This window comes from Leucopleurus acutus, assembly GCF_964270905.1.
Source record: "Leucopleurus acutus genome assembly, chromosome: X".
Classification (NCBI taxonomy): Eukaryota; Metazoa; Chordata; class Mammalia; order Artiodactyla; family Delphinidae; genus Leucopleurus; species Leucopleurus acutus.
In genome coordinates this window covers 52,779,518-52,798,664 of record NC_139148.1, presented here as the reverse complement: position 1 = coordinate 52,798,664, position 19,147 = coordinate 52,779,518, and the positions used below count along the sequence as shown (strand labels likewise).

At 40.8% G+C, this 19,147-nt stretch overlaps 2 protein-coding genes across 5 annotated transcripts in view; both read left to right on the top strand.

Moving 5' to 3' along the window:
- Positions 1-19,147, top strand: part of ARHGEF9 (Cdc42 guanine nucleotide exchange factor 9) — a gene marked incomplete at both ends in the record, with an annotated part of 218,694 nt that overhangs the window by 7,085 nt on the left and 192,462 nt on the right. The gene's annotated exons all lie outside the window — the stretch shown is intronic.
- On the top strand, positions 17,817-18,210 carry LOC309977835 (uncharacterized protein; the record flags this gene model as incomplete). Its single annotated transcript, XM_082864170.1, has 1 exon — positions 17,817-18,210. The coding sequence occupies one exon, from the start codon at positions 17,817-17,819 to the stop codon at positions 17,994-17,996; it is 180 nt and encodes a 59-aa protein (XP_082720296.1). The 3' UTR covers positions 17,997-18,210.

The following is a 19,147-nucleotide window of genomic DNA, read 5'->3' as shown; positions in this document are numbered from 1 at the left end:
GTATGGCTGGAGCACAGGCAGAAAAGGAGGCAAGTGGCATGATAGGAAGGCAGAAGTCAGACAGGGACCAGCTCACATGGGACCTTGTAGGCCCAGGGAGCTTGCAGGCCCAGGGAAGGTGTGTATCAGCTATACTCAAAGACAGTATAGCTCTGTGTTTAATAGCACACTCTCAACCAGACTGCCTAGATTCAAATTCTGACTCTTCCACTTATTAGTTTAGTGACCTTGGACATGTTACCTAACCTTTCTGTACCTCAGTTATGCCCTCTGAAAAATGGGGATAATAATGGTACTATCCATAGTGTTATTGTGAAGACTGATTTATGCTCGCAGTGTGTGTGATAGTGCTGGGCACTGACAAGTGCTGTTTATTCTAAGTACAATAGGAAGCATTTGTAGCAGTAGAATGGTGCGATCTGCTTTATGATCTGAGAAGTTGACTTTTGCAGGCTATAGAGAATGGATTGAGGAGGGTGAAAATGGAGATGGCAAGCCCAGTTGAGATACTGCTGCAGAAATGAAGTCACTGGAGCTGAGGAGAGGAGGGCAGATTGGACAACAATTTTGGAGATAGAATCAATGGAAATTGATGCTGGATTGAGTGAGAGAGGTATAGAACAGGGAGGAAATATGGAAGATGGCCCCTAGGTTTCTGGCTCTGCCACTGACTAGCTGTGTGATTTGGGGCAAGGAATTTAACCATTCTAAGCTTTAGTTTCCTTATATATTAGTCAAGGTTCTCCAGAGAAACAGTATCAGCAGGATATGTGTGTGTGTGTGTGTGTGTGTGTGTGTGTGTGTGTGTGTGTGTACACACACAGTTGACCCTTGAACAATACAGATTTGAAATGTGTGTGTCCACTTATATGTGAATTTTTTTTTCTCCCCAAAATACGGACTGCAGTACTATATGATCCATGGATGTGGAACTGTGGATACAGAGGAGGGCTGTCTGTAAAGTTATAGGTGGATTTTCAATTATGCTGTTGCTCAGCGCCCTTAACTCCTGCATTGTTCAAGAGTCAACTTTATAAATAAATAAACACACACACACACACACACACACACACACACAGAGGGTGACAGAGAGACAGGGAGAGGGAGAGAGATTTATTTTAAATAATTGGCTCACGTGATTGTGGAGATGCAAATCCCAAATCTGTAAGGTAGGCCAGCAAGCTGGGAAGAGTTGCAGTCTGAGTCCAAAGGCAGTTTGCTGGCAGAATTCCTTCTTGCTAGAGGGAGGTCAGTCTCTGTTTTATTAAGGTCTTCAACTGATTAGAAGAGGCCCACCCACATTGTGAAGTATAATCTGCTTTACCCACAGTCCACTGATTTAAATGTTGATGTCACCCAAAATAATACCTTCACAGAAATATCCAGAATAATGTTGACCAAATATCTGGGCATTGTGGCCCAGACAAATTGACACATACAATTAACTATCACAACTTATCAGTGAAACTGAAACAATAGTAGTACCTGGTCATTGGTACTATTGTAAATATTAAACTAATCTATGTAAAGCACTTGGTACAGTGTATTTCACATAACAAGGGTTCAATTAATAATCATCTTTATTATTTTAATACAATAATAATCCCTCACTTTTTTTGGTATTTTGCATTTTCAAAGCACCTTCACATATGTGAATTTATGTGGGCATCACAACACTCTTTATACTTAAAAGTTGGGGAAACTAAGACTGGGAGAGATGAAGTATCTTTTCCACACATCTATCTTCAAACAGAGCCAGGATGAGAAATAGATCTGTAATTCTACAGTAGTTCCTTGAGCGTTACTCTCCCCACTTGCCAGGAGTGGATTTTTGCTTGGTCTCCTTCATTCCAGAGGTAAGGGGTATCAGCAATAAGATCACGAATGCAGTAGGGCTTAAGGATAATAGCTAACATTTACCAAGCCAGCGTTCACCTTGTGCCAAGCACTGCACTGCTCTAAGTCTTTTGCATGTGTATCTAGTTTAATCTTCCCAACAATCCTATGAGGTAGGCATGAAACTGCCAGGTAGGTTGTGGAAGAGAGCAGGACCCTCAGGCCACATGCTGAGAACTCAAATGACTTTTGCCCTTTCCTCCCTCACCATTATAAATACCAGAGATTGTGAAAACTCAGGGAAGCCATTTGAGTGTTTGTGAGACAAATGTATTTGGGTGTGTAAAGGTCAATGAAGCCTGGCAGAATGCCTTTTGTGTACATAGCAGGCACTCCTGTGAATATTTGTGGAATGGATGAGTGAACTGATGAAGGAGAAGAACCTCAGACTGCCTGTAGCCAACCATGCCTGAAGCTGGTCATAGAAAAGGCAGAGGCATTTGCAGTAAATGTTCCTTTTTGCAGAGGTAAGATGTCCCTGAACCAGCCAGGCAGTTAGGTGAAGGGAACAGGCTGAAATGGGAAGCTTCAGAAGTCCTTCCTGGGACAATTGCTTAACTAATCCGGATATCAGGTTACTAATATGCAAAATGGGGCCCTTCTCTCTCTCTCTCTCTCTCTCTCTCTCTCTCTCTCTCTCTCTCCCTCCCTCCCTCTCTCGCTCCCTCCCTCCCTTCCTCCCTCTCTCTCTCTCCCCCACACACATGCACACAGCCACATAGATATTTCATTCACTTACTTAATAATATTTATTGAGCATCTGCTATGTACCAGGCACTGTCCTAGACACTGAATGGTGAACAAAACGGACAAAAATTCTGTCCTTGTGGAATGGATTTTCTACTAGGGCAGATACATGCTAAGCAAATGATTCCATAAAGCATATACTATGTTCTAAGTGCTAAGGAGAAAAAATACAGCAGGGAAGAGGGATAAGAAGTATGTGTAGGGGGGGGTAAAGTTTTAGTTTCCTATTTCTAGCTGCACTTCCCTCACAAGGTTGCAATGAGGTTGAAATGTGATAAAAGGCCTATTTAAGAAGCTGTGAAGTTCTATTTAAATGTAAGCTGCAGTTATTCTTGGGGGATAATTTTTCTTGATCCTTATTTGCTGTTCTCTTTTCCATCATCAGTTCAGTAAGAGTTCTGGTCTAGAGGACAAGAAACTCGGGTTATAGTCCTGGCCCTGGCCTGACAGTTTATTAAAAATCCCAAATATATAGAACATTAAAGATTCTAAAGTACTTTTCCAAGAACTGGGTTTTCTGGCTTTAAATTATTTGTTCTTTCCATTCTCCCACGAAGTGATGAGAGCTAGGTCACTTTCCTTCTGAGAAGTAGAGTATTCCCCTTATGTAAAGTGGGAACTATTACCCCTCACTCCTTGCCAGCCTTCTGGGGATGTTGTGAGGTGCAAACCAGATAATATCATAAAATGAGGCTGTAAGTGCCGTTTGCTGTGATCTGGAGAATGGGTACTCCTGCTTAAGTGACTTATTTTGTACTTCATAAACTGGTTATATGTATGAAGGGGGGAGAGTGAGCCTTCAGGACTGAGTGCAACTTTCTTTCCTTTCACAGAAGCTGCTAAGGATAGCAGAGGAATCAATGAACCTCAGCACCTCCTAGAAATAAGAACACTTGTACAGAAACATTTAGCATCTCATGATGGAGTGGCAACCACTGGTGTGCAGCCCCTTTTCACCACTCTGCTTTAGAGAAGTGGGAACCAGGACTAATCTTCTGACATTTAATACAGAAGTGACTCATGACTTTTAAAGACCTCCACTTGCTGCTTAGATATGACCTCATTCAGAATGCTGGAGGTGAGGTGGGGAGCATTGAATAAGTAGAATCTTCATTTAGTATCCCCCTCACCTTTTTCTACTATAACAATTCTTCTTTTCTTAACCAAATGTTTTAATTCATAGAGCACTTTCAAATTCATGATTTCATCATCTTTTTGGTAGGCATTATTTGTTTCTTCTATTTATAGATGAGGAAACTGAGGCTCAGAAAATATAGTTTTTGCCTAAAGTTGGGGGCAAAGATAATATTCAAACTCTCGAATAATAGTAATTGTTATCATTTACTGAGCATTACTATGTGCCAGGCATTGTTCTAAGCACTTTACATGTATTCACTCATTAAATCCTCACCAAGAACCATAAGAATCTCCCTGTTTTTCATGTGAGAAAACTGCAGTACTGAGAGTCTGGGGCTTGCTTAAAGTGAAGGGCAGAATGAGTACCAGGGCATTATACCATTCTCCCCATTTTAAAGATGAGAAAAGTGAGACTCAAAAACATTAAGTAACGTGCTCAAGGTCATACAACCAGCAATTGTCAGAACTAAGGTTGAAACTCAGCAAGCTGACTCTAATCCCTGTGTTCTGAACTCTCAAGCTATACTGCTTCCTTCTAAGTGTAGGGCTCTTTGTAATCGGGTTAATTGAAGCAGAGAGAAAGAGAAAGGGAGAGGGAGCTTATTAAGATCACAAAGCATATTTAACATTTTTAAAATTTAATTTTTAATGAATAGAACAGTCATATGGTTTAAAAAATCAAACTATTAATATGTATACAATGGATGACCCCTATCCACCCAGGTTCCCCCATTAGAGTTCACCAGAATTTCTTTATGCAGATATAAGCAGATACAAAAATATTTTCTTATTTTCTTTCTTTTTCACCCCCAAAATCACACATTTTATATACTATTCAGCATATTTTTTTTACTTCCTTTATTGAAGTATAATCAACTTACAACATTTTGTTAGTTTCAGGTGTACAACATAGTGATCCAATATTCTTATACTTTACAAAGTGATCACAACAGTAAGTCTAGTTACCATCTGCCACCATACAATTTAATAATGTTACAATATTATTGACTATATTCACTATGCTGTATATTACATCACCATGACATTTATTTTATAACTGAAAGTTTGTGCCTCTTAATCCCCCTCACCTATTTCACTCATCCCCTCTCCCCTCCCCTCTCCACCCTCCGACAATCACCAGTTTTTTTCTCTGTATCTATGAGTCTGTTTCTGTTTTGTTATGTTTCCTCATTTGTTTGTTTCTTAGATTCCACATATAAGTGAAATCATACAGTATTTTTCTTTCTCTGTCTGACTTATTTCACTTAGCATAATACCCTCTAGGTCCAACCATGTTGTCACAAATGGCAAGATTCCATTTTTTCATGGCTGAGTAATATTCCCCATTTTCTTTATCAGTCCATCTATTGATGGACACTTTAGGTTGATTCCATATCTTGGCTCTTCTAAATAATGCTGCAATGAATATAGGGGTGCATATATCTCTTCAAATCAGTGCTTTTTTTTCTTTGGGTGTATACCCAGAAGTGAAATTGCTGGGCCACATAGAAGTTCTATTTTTAATTTTTTGAGGAACTTTTTCCTATAGTGGCTTTACCAATTTACATTCCCACCAACAGTGCACAAGGATTCCCTCTTCTCCACATCCTTGCCAACAGTGTCAGTTGTTGTCTTTTTGACTACAGTCATTCTGACAACTGTGAGGTGATATCTCACTGTGGTTTTGATTTGCATTTCCCTGATGATTAGTGATGTTGAGCATCTTTTCATGTATCTGTGAACCATCTGTATGTGTTCTTTGGAAAAATGTCCATTTAGGTCCTCTGCCCATTTTTCAATCAAGTTGGTTTTTTTTTTTGATATTGAGTCTTGTGAGTACTTTGTATATTTTTATATTAACCCCTTATCAGATATATAATTTACAAATATCTTCTCCCATTCAGTAGGCTGCCTTTTCGTTTTGTTGATAGTTCCTTCACTGCACAAAAGCTTTTCAGTTTCATGTAGCCTCATTTGTTTATTTTTGCATTTGTTTCCCTTGCCTGAGGAGACATCTCCAAGAAAATATAGCTGAGACTGATGCCAAAGAGCATACCACCTATGTTTTCTTCTAAAATTTTTATGGTTTTAGGTCTTACATTCAAGTCTTTAATCCATTTTGAGTTTATTTTGGTATATGGTGTGAGAAAGTAGTCCAGTTTGATTCTTTTACACGTAAATGTCTAGTTTTCCCAGAAACATTTTGAAGAGGCTGTTGTTTTCCCCATTGTATATTCTTACTTCCTTTGTTGTAGGTGAATTAACTATATAAATGTCGGCTTATTTCTGGGCTCTCCAATATATTCCATTGATGTATGTGTTTTTATGCCAGCACCATACTGTTTTGATGACTGTAGCTTTGTAGTATAGTTTTAAGTCAGGGAGTGTGATACCTCCAGCTTTGTTCTTTTTCTCTCAAGATTGTTTTGGGTATTTAGAGTCTTTTGTGTTTCCATACAAATTTTAGAATTATTTGTTCTAGTTCTGTGAAAAATGCCATTGGTTTTTTTGTTTGTTTGTTTGTTTGTTTTTGTGGTACACGGGCCTCTCACTGTGGTGGCCTTGCCCATTGCGGAGCACAGGCTCCGGACGCACAGGCTCAGCAGCTATGGTCACGGGCCCAGCTGCTCCACGGCATGTGGGATCTTCCCGGACCGGGGCATGAACCTGTGTCCCCTGCATCGGCAGACGGACTCTCAACCACTGCACCACCAGGGAAGCCCTAGCCATTGGTATTTTGATAGGGATTGAATTGAATCTGTAGATTGCCTTGGATAATAGTAACAATATTAATTCTGCATATTTCTTTTTTGCACATAATGTATCTTTGAGATCTCTCCATATCAGTCCACAGAGAGCTTCAGAAGTCTCATCTTGGCCCTCACAAATCTCTACAAGCCTCTATCCATCTGTGTATCCTGCACACATCTTTTCTTTACCAATCTTTGGTAGTGTCCAACTCTCTTTACATCTTCACTCAGAGCCTCACTTCTAGACTACCTTGGACTTCTACAGAAAATACAGTTCCTAAGTCAAATCCTTAGACTCCCTCTGACACATAATCTAGCATCTTACAAACTCCCTAGTTGAACTAACCCCCTCCTCTCCTACTGCAGTTTCAACTTATTCCTATCATCTACCTACCTACCTACCTACCTACCAATCTACCTGCTTATCTATGTAATGCTTGTCAGGCATCTAATCTGAGCAAAACTCCATGTTTAATTTGATGATGAATGCTTAGTGTCCTTACTGCTCAGCAGTTTTCAGTTTAAATGAAGCCTGTAAATAAATAAACTTGGACATAGGAGTCAGAAGGGTAGCTGGTTGAATGAGTCATGAGGCCCCAAAATGGAACTGTCCAGGAGATTAGGCTCCAAAACTAAACACTAGTCCTCAGGGAAGCATTCACTGCCCATCCCAACCTTGAATTGATGTATTATTGAGTTTGGCTTTCCCAGAAAGATACCGAGCCTGATATGAAAGCATTGTACTTCCTCTGAAGGGGCTTTTAGACTCGCTGCTCTTTTCCAACCAGTCTTTTCTAACCTGAGTAGAGGCAGGTTGTTTGACCCACTAGTTTGCTTGAAATAGAACTGCAATAAGCACCTCCCCCACCACCCCAAAAAGAGAGAAAGAAATAGGCCTGAAATAGATGCATGCAAAGGAACTGGAGGAAATTGCTGTTCCTGGTTATTTATTCAGAGATGTATTCAGTCTTTGGACACAGGAGGGTGGTATAGGCAATTTTTCTTGAGGGAAGGGCTTCCTTCTTAGTGGCGGTCTAGAATGGCTTCTGCCAACAAGGAACAGAAAACCAAAGAGGTCCTGAAATTCTCAGCCTGTAATCTGGAACTTTCAGTCCCTTTTGGAGAAGTTCTGACTAACAAAGGCCCCTTGGGAGGCAGTGCAAAGGTTGGTATTCACAGGCCACAGCAGAGAATAATTCCATGATACATTTCCTCTATGTCCTACATTGTGAATCAGCAGGACTGTGCTTTGGTCTTCATTCATTCATTTAGCATTTAGTTATTTAATCATTTAAAAAATATTTATTGAATTCCAAGCACTGTTCTAGGTGCTAGAGATACAGCAATGAACAAAACAGTCTCTACCGTCATGGAGCTTACACTTTATAAAGGGAGAAAATAAACAAATAAACCAATAATTATATAAAATTTCAGGGCTAGAAAGAAAAGCAGGATAATGGAATAGAGAGTGATGGTGTGGTTCAGTTTTAGAGAGGGTGGTCAGGGATGGACTCCTTTTGAAAAGATATAATTAGAGCTAAACTTCTAGATAGCTAGGAGAAAAGTCCTCAGGCAGAGTCAAATTCTTAGTCCTATGTCTTATTTTCCCCATAAAATGCCACCCCCACAACCACACAGTTATATGCAACTTTATTCTTTAACTTAAGCTAATCATTCATCACCCTTTCCTCAGAGTACCCCACTTGGGACCAACTCCAGGCCTGCCACAACTTGGGCAAGGCTGTTGAAATTTTAAAACAACCAATGCTTTATTTTAAGTTACAACTGAAAACAAGTCATAGACTTTTGAGTTTTAAGGAAGTTTAAGGACTTGTTTGAGGTCATACGATTACCAAGAAGCAGAGGCTGGATTTACATCCAAAAGTTTTAGCTTTTCTTCCACTGCTTATTTCACTTTGCCATGAGCTTCTCAAGGCATTGTGGGGGCACAGCAGCACATGCAAGTATCAGCCATTTTAGGTGAACATGAGTTCACAGGTAGCTCTTCCTAAGGTCCAGTGTTTAGAATAAGGGAGGTGACAGTTTCACCATACTCCCCATTGTCACTCCCACCTGGATATGTGTTCTTAGGGATGTGTGGACAAACTGACAGGCAACCAGCCTGGGGAGGGGACTGTAAGCCATGCCATAAGTGGAAGAGCTTAAAGAAATGGTCATGTTTATCTTGGAAAACAAATGTGTGTGTGTGTGTGTGTGTGTGTGTGTGTGTGTGTGTGTGTGTGTGTAAGGTGGGCGTTCAGGAGGAATAAGAGTTTGAACCCATGATAGATGTCTTCAAACACTTAAGAAGACTATTGCTTAGAAGGATAGACCTTTTTTGCATTGCCCAGAGGATAGCACTCTAACAAATGGACAGAAACCATAGTATAGTGAATTTTAGCTCAAAATGAATAATGGCTTTGGAAGCTTCAGGGTGAGTTCTTTTTTGTTACTGAAAATATTCCAGTGGCTGCTGAACAAAACTCATCAGAGAGAGTGGAGAAAAAAAGGTGGGCTTTGGAAATAGATCTCAGTTTAAACCTTGCAATTGCTACATCCTACTTGTATGTCTATGAGCAAATGATGTAAACATTCTTAACCTTAGTTTTCTACTCTTTAAAATAACAATAACAATTACTTCTTTTCGGGCTTCTGGGAAGAATTAAATAAAATGACATGTTGAAAAACCTAGCACCATGCTCGCCCAAAGTAGATGGTTCCTCCTCCCCCTCCTCTCCCCCTACCCCATCACATATACTGTAGAGAGAATTCCTACAAAGGGAGGTTGGAAGGAAATAACCTTTTTTCCCCCATTTCAAGTATGAAATTCTATGATTTGTTCTATAATCATCAGCAACAACTTTATTCATTATCTGATTGTGCTTAGGATATTTTACTGTATGACATTGAAATTGTGTGTTTGTGACTCTTTTCCCTACTAGACTGTAAGTTTCCCGAGAGGCTCTCTGTACCCCTTAGCTGTCAAAATAACTGCTTATTGAATTTAACTGATTTGGGGGGTGTGGTGATCTCTGTGCTGAATAACTGAACTATCCAAGAGTTCCTGTCCTCAAGGAACTGATTCTCCTAAACAGAGCTGACATTCATGAATGTGCAAGAGCATCTAGTCATATAGGTAACCAAGAACATGAACAGACAGGATTCAATATCTTCAGGCTGCCTGTGGCAAATATCAGGGATTATCAGGTGGCTGAGGTGGGAGTTGGATGGCAAATAAGCGAGTAGCAGTAGGGGTCAGGACAAAATGTGGAGCATTCCTTGGGTGTGCTTCCTGATAGAAGTGGGGCTTTGGGAGCTGTTTGAACCATGAGGGGCAAAGAACAACCAGGTATTGGCTTTTCCCTGAGAGAAGGCAAATATTTAAGACCTAGATATCTTATACCTGGGTGGCAGGCCACTGGGACTCCAGTCAGGACATTGAAACAGTTTATTCCTGTGACCCAGGAGACATCATGTCAGATGCTATTGGAAGGAGGAACATGTGTCACCTAGTGGCATTTATACAGCATAGTGTTGAAAAACATAGGCTCTAGAGCCAGACTGGGTTGGGTTTGCATCTGGGCGCTACCACTGACTAGCCATGTGACCTTGGGCAAGTTATTTAAACACTATGCCTCAGTCCCCTCACCTGTAAAATAAGGAAGATAATAGTATCTTCCTCATAGGGTTGTTGTGAGAATTAAAATAATTAATATATGTAAAGGGCTTAGAACAGTGCTCAGAGTAAGGACTCTATAAGTGTTAACTATTATTATTATTATCTAATGAGGGCCCTTTGGATCCTGAGAAATATACTGGATGCTTATAGTAATTTCAATGTGAATTTGGGAACATTTATATTCCAGACTATCTCATGGAGTGATTAGCTCCTCAGCAGTGGCTGTGATAGAAATAGTGATAGCATCTGGCTCAAAGAGATGAAAGAACTTTCCACCAACTGAGATTGTCCCAAAGACTAACAGGTTGTCTTAGGAGAGAGGAACCTCACCATTGTTGTGTGTGTTGGACCTAAAACTGGATGAGGATGTTGCAGAAAAGATTGAAGGATGGAATTGGGGTTTTGCTATACCAAGAGATTCTGTGATTCCTTGATATTTAGCAAGCAGAAGGGCTGCCTTTGAGGTTGGGGCAGTGCTTTTTTATTTTTTAACTTTTTATTTTATATTGAAGTATAGTTGATTAACAATGTTGTGTTAGTTTCACGCGTACAGCAAAGTGATTCAGTCATACATATACGTGTATCTATTCTTTTTCGAATTATTTTCCCAATTAGGTTATTACAGAATATTGAGCAGAGTTCCCTGTGCTATATGGTAGATCCTTGTTGGTTATCCTTTTTTTTAGACATCCAGAATAAATTTTAATAAAACTATTAAAGTGACTATTAATGTTATTCCAGTATATGCCAAACTGATCACTAAGATGTTGATAGCTTTTCTACATTAGTTTGCTAAGGCAGCCACAACAAAGTACTGCAGACTGGGTGATTAAACAACAGAAATGTATATTCTCACAGTTCTGAGCCTGAGTTCAAGGTGTTGGCAGGGTTGGTTTCTTTCGAGGCCTCTCTCCATGGCTTGCAGATGGCCGCCTTCTTGCTTTGTGTTCATATGGTCAGCTCTCTGTGGATACACCTGTTGGTGGGGCAGTGCTTCTTGAAATGTGGGAGCCTCATCTAATTTTTTGAAATTGTGAACAGAGTTGAATGGTCACCTTATGCAGAAAGCTAACTGCAAATAGGCTGGGATCAAATGTCATGTTCCAAAGTCTAAAATCTCTCAGAAGTACTTTTGAGATTCAAGAAATAAGAGTTTTGGTTTCTGCTCTGCCAGCAATTAGTTGTGTAATCTTGTGTAGCTTACTTTCATTCTCTGGGCTTCAGTTTCCTAACCTAGAACATGAGGGTTTAGAGTACATTTTCTCTGAGGTCTCATCATGTCTTGCCTTCTGTGGTTGGAAGATATAATTCTCTGAGAAGAAACAAGTGGATAAAGGAGACGTTCGTGCATTCAACAGATGTTTATGAAGCACCTGCTAAGTGTCAGGCAAAGGACACCAGATTGACAAAGCATTGTATACCATGCTGCAGAATTTCCCTTAAAGGCAGTGGGGAGCCATGGAAGGCCTTTGAGCAGAGGAGCTGTATAACCCAGGGTTCAGCTGCAGAAATTAAATTGGTCTAGTTTTTTCAGCAGAGTTTTAATATAGAAAGTTGGGTGCTTACAAAATTTGTTGAAGGGCTGAAGGGGCAAGGTTTAGACTGGGCCTCCAGGAATGACTCCCAGAACAACACCACAGGAGCTGTTTTTTCTGCCACGAGCAGGAAGGTGAGGCATCAGGAGTTTTGGGAACACTCCACCTGATTTGAAATCTAGGAATTAGGAATCTGCCACTGCCTTAACTATTTTTTTTTAACATCTTTATTGGGGTATAATTGCTTTACAATGGTGTGTTAGTTTCTGCTTTATAACAAAGTGAATCAGTTATACATATACCTTTGTTCCCATATCTCTTCCCTCTTGCGTCTCCCTCCCTCCCCCCTCCCTATCCCACCCCTCCAGGCTGTCACAAAGCACTGAGCTGATCTCCCTGTGCTATGTGGCTGCTTCCCACTAGCTATCTACCTTACGTTTGGTAGTGTATATATGTCCATGCCTCTCTCTCGCTTTGTCACAGCTCACCCTTCCCCCTCCCCATATTCTCAAGTCTGTTCTCTAGTAGGTCTGTGGCTTTATTCCTGTCTTACCCCTAGGTTCTTCATGACATTTTTTTCCCTTAAATTCCATATATATGTGTTAGCATACGGTATTTGTCTTTCTCTTTCTGACTTACTTCACTCTGTATGACAGACTCTAGGTCTATCCACCTCATTACAAATACCTCGATTTCATTTCTTTTTATGGCTGAGTAATATTCCATCGTATATATGTGCCACATCTTCTTTATGCATTCATCTGAAGATGGGCAGTTAGGTTGTTTCCATCTCTGGGCTATTGTAAATAGAGCTGCAATGAACATTTTGGTACATGACTCTTTTTGAATTATGGTTTTCTCAGGGTATATGCCCAGTAGTGGGATTGCTGGGTCATATGGTAGTTCTATTTGTAGTTTTTTAAGGAACCTCCATACTGTTCTCCATAGTGGCTGTACCAATTCACATTCCCACCAGCAGTGCAAGAGTGTTCCCTTTTGTCCACACCCTCTCCAGCATTTATTGTTTGTAGATTTTTTGATGATGGCCATTCTGACTGGTGTGAGATGATATCTCATTGTAGTTTTGATTTGCATTTCTCTAATGCTTAATGATGTTGAGCATTCTTTCATGTGTTTGTTGGCAGTCTGTATATCTTCTTTGGAGAAATGTCTATATAGGTCTTCTGCCCATTTTTGGGGTTTGTTTGTTTGTTTGTTTGTTATTGAGCTGCATGAGCTGCTTGTAAATTTTGGAAATTAATCCTTTGTCAGTTGCTTCATTTGCAAATATTTTCTCCCATTCTGAGGATTGTCTTTTGGTCTTGTTTATGGTTTCCTTTGCTGTGCTGCCTTAACTATTGACTAGAGTAACATTATGCCTTCCAAATCCTCAGTGGCAAAATAAATAAATAAATAAATAAATTTAAAAGTCTCATTCCCTGCTTGTACAAAGACACAAAGCCAGTGTCCAGATACTGGGACCTATGGAAATGTAGCACGGCTGCAGAAAACCCTAAACCCCCACCACTCTACCTGCCATCAGAAACAGAAGTATGGTTTCTGCATCATCACTTTTCTTCCAAATATTGTGCATATGCATATGATTGGCAGAAATAAATAACATCCAGAGCACTGGATGCAAAGGAGTCTGAGAAATGACAGGTTGTTGTTGTTGTTGTAGTTTTTGGTTTTTAACTTTTCAGCAATATAGGGAGGCAGGCTAGAAGGGGGGTGCATGGATCCACAGCAACCAATATATAGTATCCACCATAGAATTGATAAGAGCAGAACTGCTTTTGAAATAGATAATTTGTTCAGGAGAGTAGAAGCTGAATTGGGGAGAGAGAGCTGCGCAAGAGACCACAGTGCTGGCAGCAGGGAGAGAGAGCGAGGATACATTCCTTAAGGAGAAAGAGAATCATCAAGACTTAGAGACTAGTTGGCTAGTAGCAAGGTGAGGGAGAAGCAAGACCTATGAATATCTCCTTGGTTTTAGGTTAGTTCTGTGTGTGACATTCCTAAGGGACAGGGATCTCAGGGGAAGGAGGAAGCTGGCAGGGGTGGGAGAAGATGACTTCACTTTTGGACTTATCAAGTCTGAGATTCTTGTGAGATATTCAGGAGGAGATGTCCAGAAGGCAGCTGGAGATTCATCTCTGGAGTTCAAGAGAGCTACCTAGGAGTTATCAGCAGAGAGTTGTAAGCTCCCTGCAGGCAAGGACTTATATCTGTTTTATTCCCCCACTGGTGTCCTGTAACTTTGTTGAAAGGAGGTATATCAGTGTGTAATGTAGGTGGTAGGTAGTTAAAGCCTTGGGAATGGATAGGTCCATCATTCAGTGCAAGTATGGAATGAGAAAAAAAGGGGGCTGAGATTAGAAGAACCTTGAGAAATCATGCCCTTAATGACTAAATGAAGAACCCAAGCAGGAAGTAAAGACAATATAACCAGACAGGTCATGTGGATGGTGTCCCCAAGGCAAATGGAGCATTTCAGGAAGGAGGAAGGCATCAATGGAGTCAAGAGGGAGAAAATTCAGGGAAGATAAAGATGGAAAATTGGCCATGAGATATAGCAACAAGTTGGTCATTTGTTTATATTCACAAGAAGTTGCAGTTTCTTATGGGATGATGGGAGTGAAAGTCAGGCTGCAGTGGGTTGAAGGGTCAATAGATGGTGATGTGGAGAAAGGCTAAGATTGCACTTTCAAAGGCAAGGAGAAAGATTCTAATTGTTTACATTATGGTACTGTCCTGATCACCAGTATCTGTCTCAACATAATCTAGAAGAGTGGCTTTCAAACTATGTTGACCATTGCCTGCTGTAAGAAATATATTTTACATCACAACCTAGAACATTTATATTTATATGTAAATAAAACAAAAGCTTCAATAAACAGTATTTATCCTAACTATATGGGTATTTCATATAAATGAAATCATACAAAAGCCTTTTGTGTCTAGCTTCTTTCACTTAGCATATTTTTAAAGTTCACCTATGTTTTAGCATATAACAGTACTTCGGGTTTTTTATGGCTGAATAATATTCCATTGTGTGCATATACCATATTTTGTTTATCCATTCACCAGGTGATGGACATTTGAGTTCTTTCTATCTTTTGGCTATTGTGAACAATGCTGTTATTCATGTTCATGTACAAGTTTTTGTGTGGGCATGTTTTCATTTCCCTTAGGTATATACCTAAGGGTGGAATTGTTGGGTCAAATGGTAACTCCATGTTTAAGTTTTTGAGGAACTGCTAGCCAAAGTGGCTTCATCATTTTACATTCCCACAGCAGTGTTATGAAGGTTCCAATTTTTCCACATCCTTCCCAACACTTATTATCTAGCTTTTTGATTATAGCCATCCTAGCATGTGTAAAATGGTGTCCCATTACAAATACGCTATAGTAAATATCCTTCATTTGCATTTCTTGCATTTGATTTGCATTTTCCTGATGACTAATATATTGAGCATCTTTCCATGTGCTTATTGACTGTTTCTCTGGAGAAATGCTATTCAGATCCTTTGCCAATTTTTAAATTGAGTTATTTTTCTTTATATAATTGAGTTGTAAGAGCTCTTTATGTATTCTAGATACAAGCCCCCTTATCAGATATATAATTTGCAAGTATTTTCTTCCATTCTGTGGATTCTCTTTTCATACTCTTGATATTGTCCTTCAAAGCACAGAAGTTTTTTAATGTTGATCAAGTCCAATTTATCTATTTTTTTTCTTTTGTTGCTTGTGCTTTTCATGTCATATCTAAGAAACCATTACCAAATCCAAGGTCACAAAGATATACCCCATTCTCCCCCTTTTGTTAAACTTAGCCACAATATCATTTACAATTAATAGTGATTCCTTAATATTATCAGGTGGTTCAAATTCCCATTTATCTCATAAATGTCACAAATATGTGTGTGTATGCACGCATACACAAGTTTCACCTGAATCAATCACACTTTTTTCTCCCTATTTACTTGCTAAAAAACCTCCTGTAGTTTTTTACAGTCTGTATCCCCGTATTCCAATTTAACATGTTTTTCTGTCTCCTGTGTGGCCTATAAATTGATAGCTGGATCTAGAAGCTTGATCTGATTCAGGATTTTTTGTTGTTTTGGCACAAATCATTCGTAGGTGATGTGATGAGTCAAAATTTTAAAGTGAACGTTTCTTTAGGTTTTATTCTATCTTGTAAGGCTAGGGGCCATTTTGCTTATGACCTGCATTCACTCAGAATTTCCAGTCACGTAGTTAAAATGGGTGACTGTCCTAGACTCAAAGATTTCTAGAGAATAGAGAGCAATTCTCATTCCTCTTCGAGTCTATAGTATGCTAGAAATTCCAGAAATTAATTTGTTCTATCCCTGGATAATCTAGTTTCTTGCCCCTCTCCACCAATATCTATGTGTTCATGTTTACAGTCCTAGAATGTAAGAGTAAGAAGGGCCCTTAGAGATCTTCTGTATAAGTTAGTCCTGGATTTTTGAGGGCCAAGGAGCCTGCTGTATTTTCTTTCTTTTTCTGAGGTGAGGGTTCAGAGGTTTCACTGAATTCTCAGATAGGTCTAAGTCCTCATGTGGCAGAAGGGAGATGGACGCCCATAGAGGGGAATGGAGTTGCCCAAAAGTCATACAGCAAGCTTGAGGTAGGGCTAGGAGTAAATCTGAAAACTTCCTTTCTCTAGTCCAGGGCTTTTCCCCAAGTTTCGGACACCAGGTCACCAACACAGAACAGGGAAGTATTTCAAGCAGACTGCAAGTTTTGTAGAGGGTTTTCCACTGCAAAGCTGTCTTCTCTTCCTAGTACCCAGTATGCTGGAAGAGTGCAAGCTGTAATAGTGTAAAGAAACCATAAGTAGGAAAGGAAATCTGACCTGCAAGTGCAGAGATATCAGAGAAAGACAAACATAATTGGATTTTGGATAATTTGTTGAGTGTCCTTGTGGTTCTGTACACAGCACTGATTTGCTGAACTTATATAGCTAATTGTGAGTAGCCTATAAATACTTAGACAGTGGCCTAAAGGCATCGTTGCTTCCTCCTTGGCCCAGGCTCCAAAGTGGCTGCAAAGGATTCCTTTTTCCCCCGTTCCTTTTCCCTCCTCCCCACCCTTTTTCCTTCCTTTCCTCCACCGTTCTCTTTCTTCATCGTCGTATCCCCCTATTTCTTCTTTCTCCTTCCCATCTTTCCTTTTCTCTTCCTCCTGCTTCTCATGGTCTTCTCCTCATTCCCTCCTCCCTCCCTGCCATGCCCTCTCCCCTTTGGCCCCTTATGTCCGATCCCTCCCTCTTTCCCAATCCTTTCCCTCCTCTCTCCCCTCATCTGCATCAACCCATCCACAACATGCTCCCCACCCCCACGCTAGAACTGGCAGCCAGGGCCTCCAGCTGGGCTGGATGAAGCGGGCCTGCTGGGGGAACCGTGGGTTCTCCGATTGGCTGCCGCGGGTAGCACGCCAGCTCAAGTACCGCCCCCCGGCGAGTAAACGCGCCTCTGCGGCACCTGCTATTGGCCGGCGGGCCTGTCAGCAGCCTGGGTTGTGCCTCACGCAGGCGCCGGCAGTCGCTCGGAGAATAAAAACGTAGTCTTCGCATTGGGGGGTGGGGAGAGGAGAGGAAGAGAGCCAGCGAGGCAGGGATCGAAAGAGTGGCTGGCAGCCGGGAGCTCCGCGAGCAGAGAGAGCGTAGGAAAGCGAGCGAATTAGGAGTAGGGGAGACCGAGACTGACCGGTAGCCAGCCAGGCAGGTGGACGGACGCACCCCCGGACAGACAGACTGAGCAGGCGCCGGAGAACCTCGCTCTGGTTCCCCCCGCCTTTCCCTTTGAAAGCCAGGATTTTGCCTTTTCCGTGGCGCCCGAGAGAGAATGCTGGACTCTGCCGACTTCAGCGCAAGCTAAGATTTCTCAGCTAGGGAAGAAGGATCAGCTCAGTTCTGAGAAGGGGGGAAGCAAGCACCCCTGTCCCCATTCCCCCTTCCCCCCCTCCCATATCAAACTCGGGCGCCAAACCCAGCCCTTCCCCAACCACCCGACTTCCTCCTCTCCTTTCTAGCATGGTGGCTGTATGGACAGTCTGACAGAACAGAGACTGACATCTCCCAATCTGCCGGCCCCCCATCTGGAACACTACAGTGTTCTGCATTGCACCATGACCCTGGATGTGCAAACTGTAGTCGTTTTTGCCGTGATTGTAGTCCTCCTTCTTGTAAATGTCATACTCATGTTTTTCCTGGGAACGCGCTGAATGGAGTCCAGCCACCTGAGCTGTTTCGAACTCTCGTTTTGATTTCATCCCGAGAACCTCCAACGAAAAAAAAAAAAAAAAAAAAAAAAAAAAGAGAGAGAGAGACAGAGACAGAGACAGAGACAGGGAAAGAGAGGGAGAGAAAGAGCAAGCTTTCTTACTCAGGGGGGAAAGCGTTTTGAGCTTCAACATGGCCTCGCTGTGATATGTATGACGTTGGTATATTATCTCTCCCTAAATCTTTTGTTATGTCTTGTCTTTTAAGTATGCCTGTGAGTGTAGTTGCTTATTGCTTGAGTAAAACTGTTGATAAAGAAATGCTTTCTATTTATGTGTGCATGTGTGTGTGTGCATTCTCCACCTATGTGACGTTCATGAAGCAAGCTCTGTGTCCTTACACAATGGCTTTGCTGATTGTGGTGTCTTGTCAATTCGTTTTCTTTAAAACTACCTTTAAATTCCATCACAGAATTTCAGTCAAAATTTCTCTCTTGCCATCAGAAGCGCATTTGGGTTTGTTTGGGGCAAGGGGGGTTGTGGGAAGAGTATGATGAATTTCTGGCATCTTAGGGAAAACAGTATTGCACTAGATGTTTAGAGGGAAAAATTGATGCAAGGAATGAATTTAGGGAGAATGATTCTTCAGTCTCTAATGAGAAGCGAGAATTTGGGAAGTGATGTGGTGGGGTGCGTTGTGCTGGCAGTTGGTGACTGTGTTCTCTGAATCTTAATTTGCTGTACAGGGTTTACAATTTCCAATTTGGAAAGAAGCCACCTTTAAAACATTTTTTAAATCATTAAATGTCAATTTCTTTGGAATCATGGAATGGGGTATAAAAACGTTCTCTGATCTTTATGAATTAGCAAGAGAAGACATTGACAGTAACTGTTTGGTTCTTTTTCCCAAAGATTGTACCTGTGAATTTGAGTTTGGGGATTTTCTCTGTATGTCCTCCAAAAAACAACAAAAGCCAGCTCTCTACCTACCTTGGGAATAATGTATTTAGATATGCCTCTTTGGGGTAATCTCATTTGCAAAGATGTTCTTGAACTACATTTTAAATAGAACTTGCTAGTGCTAATGAGAAAGTGGTTTTGTTTGCTTCCTTGTTTGTTCTTTAAAATCAGAAGTCTTTCTAATTAGAAGGTTT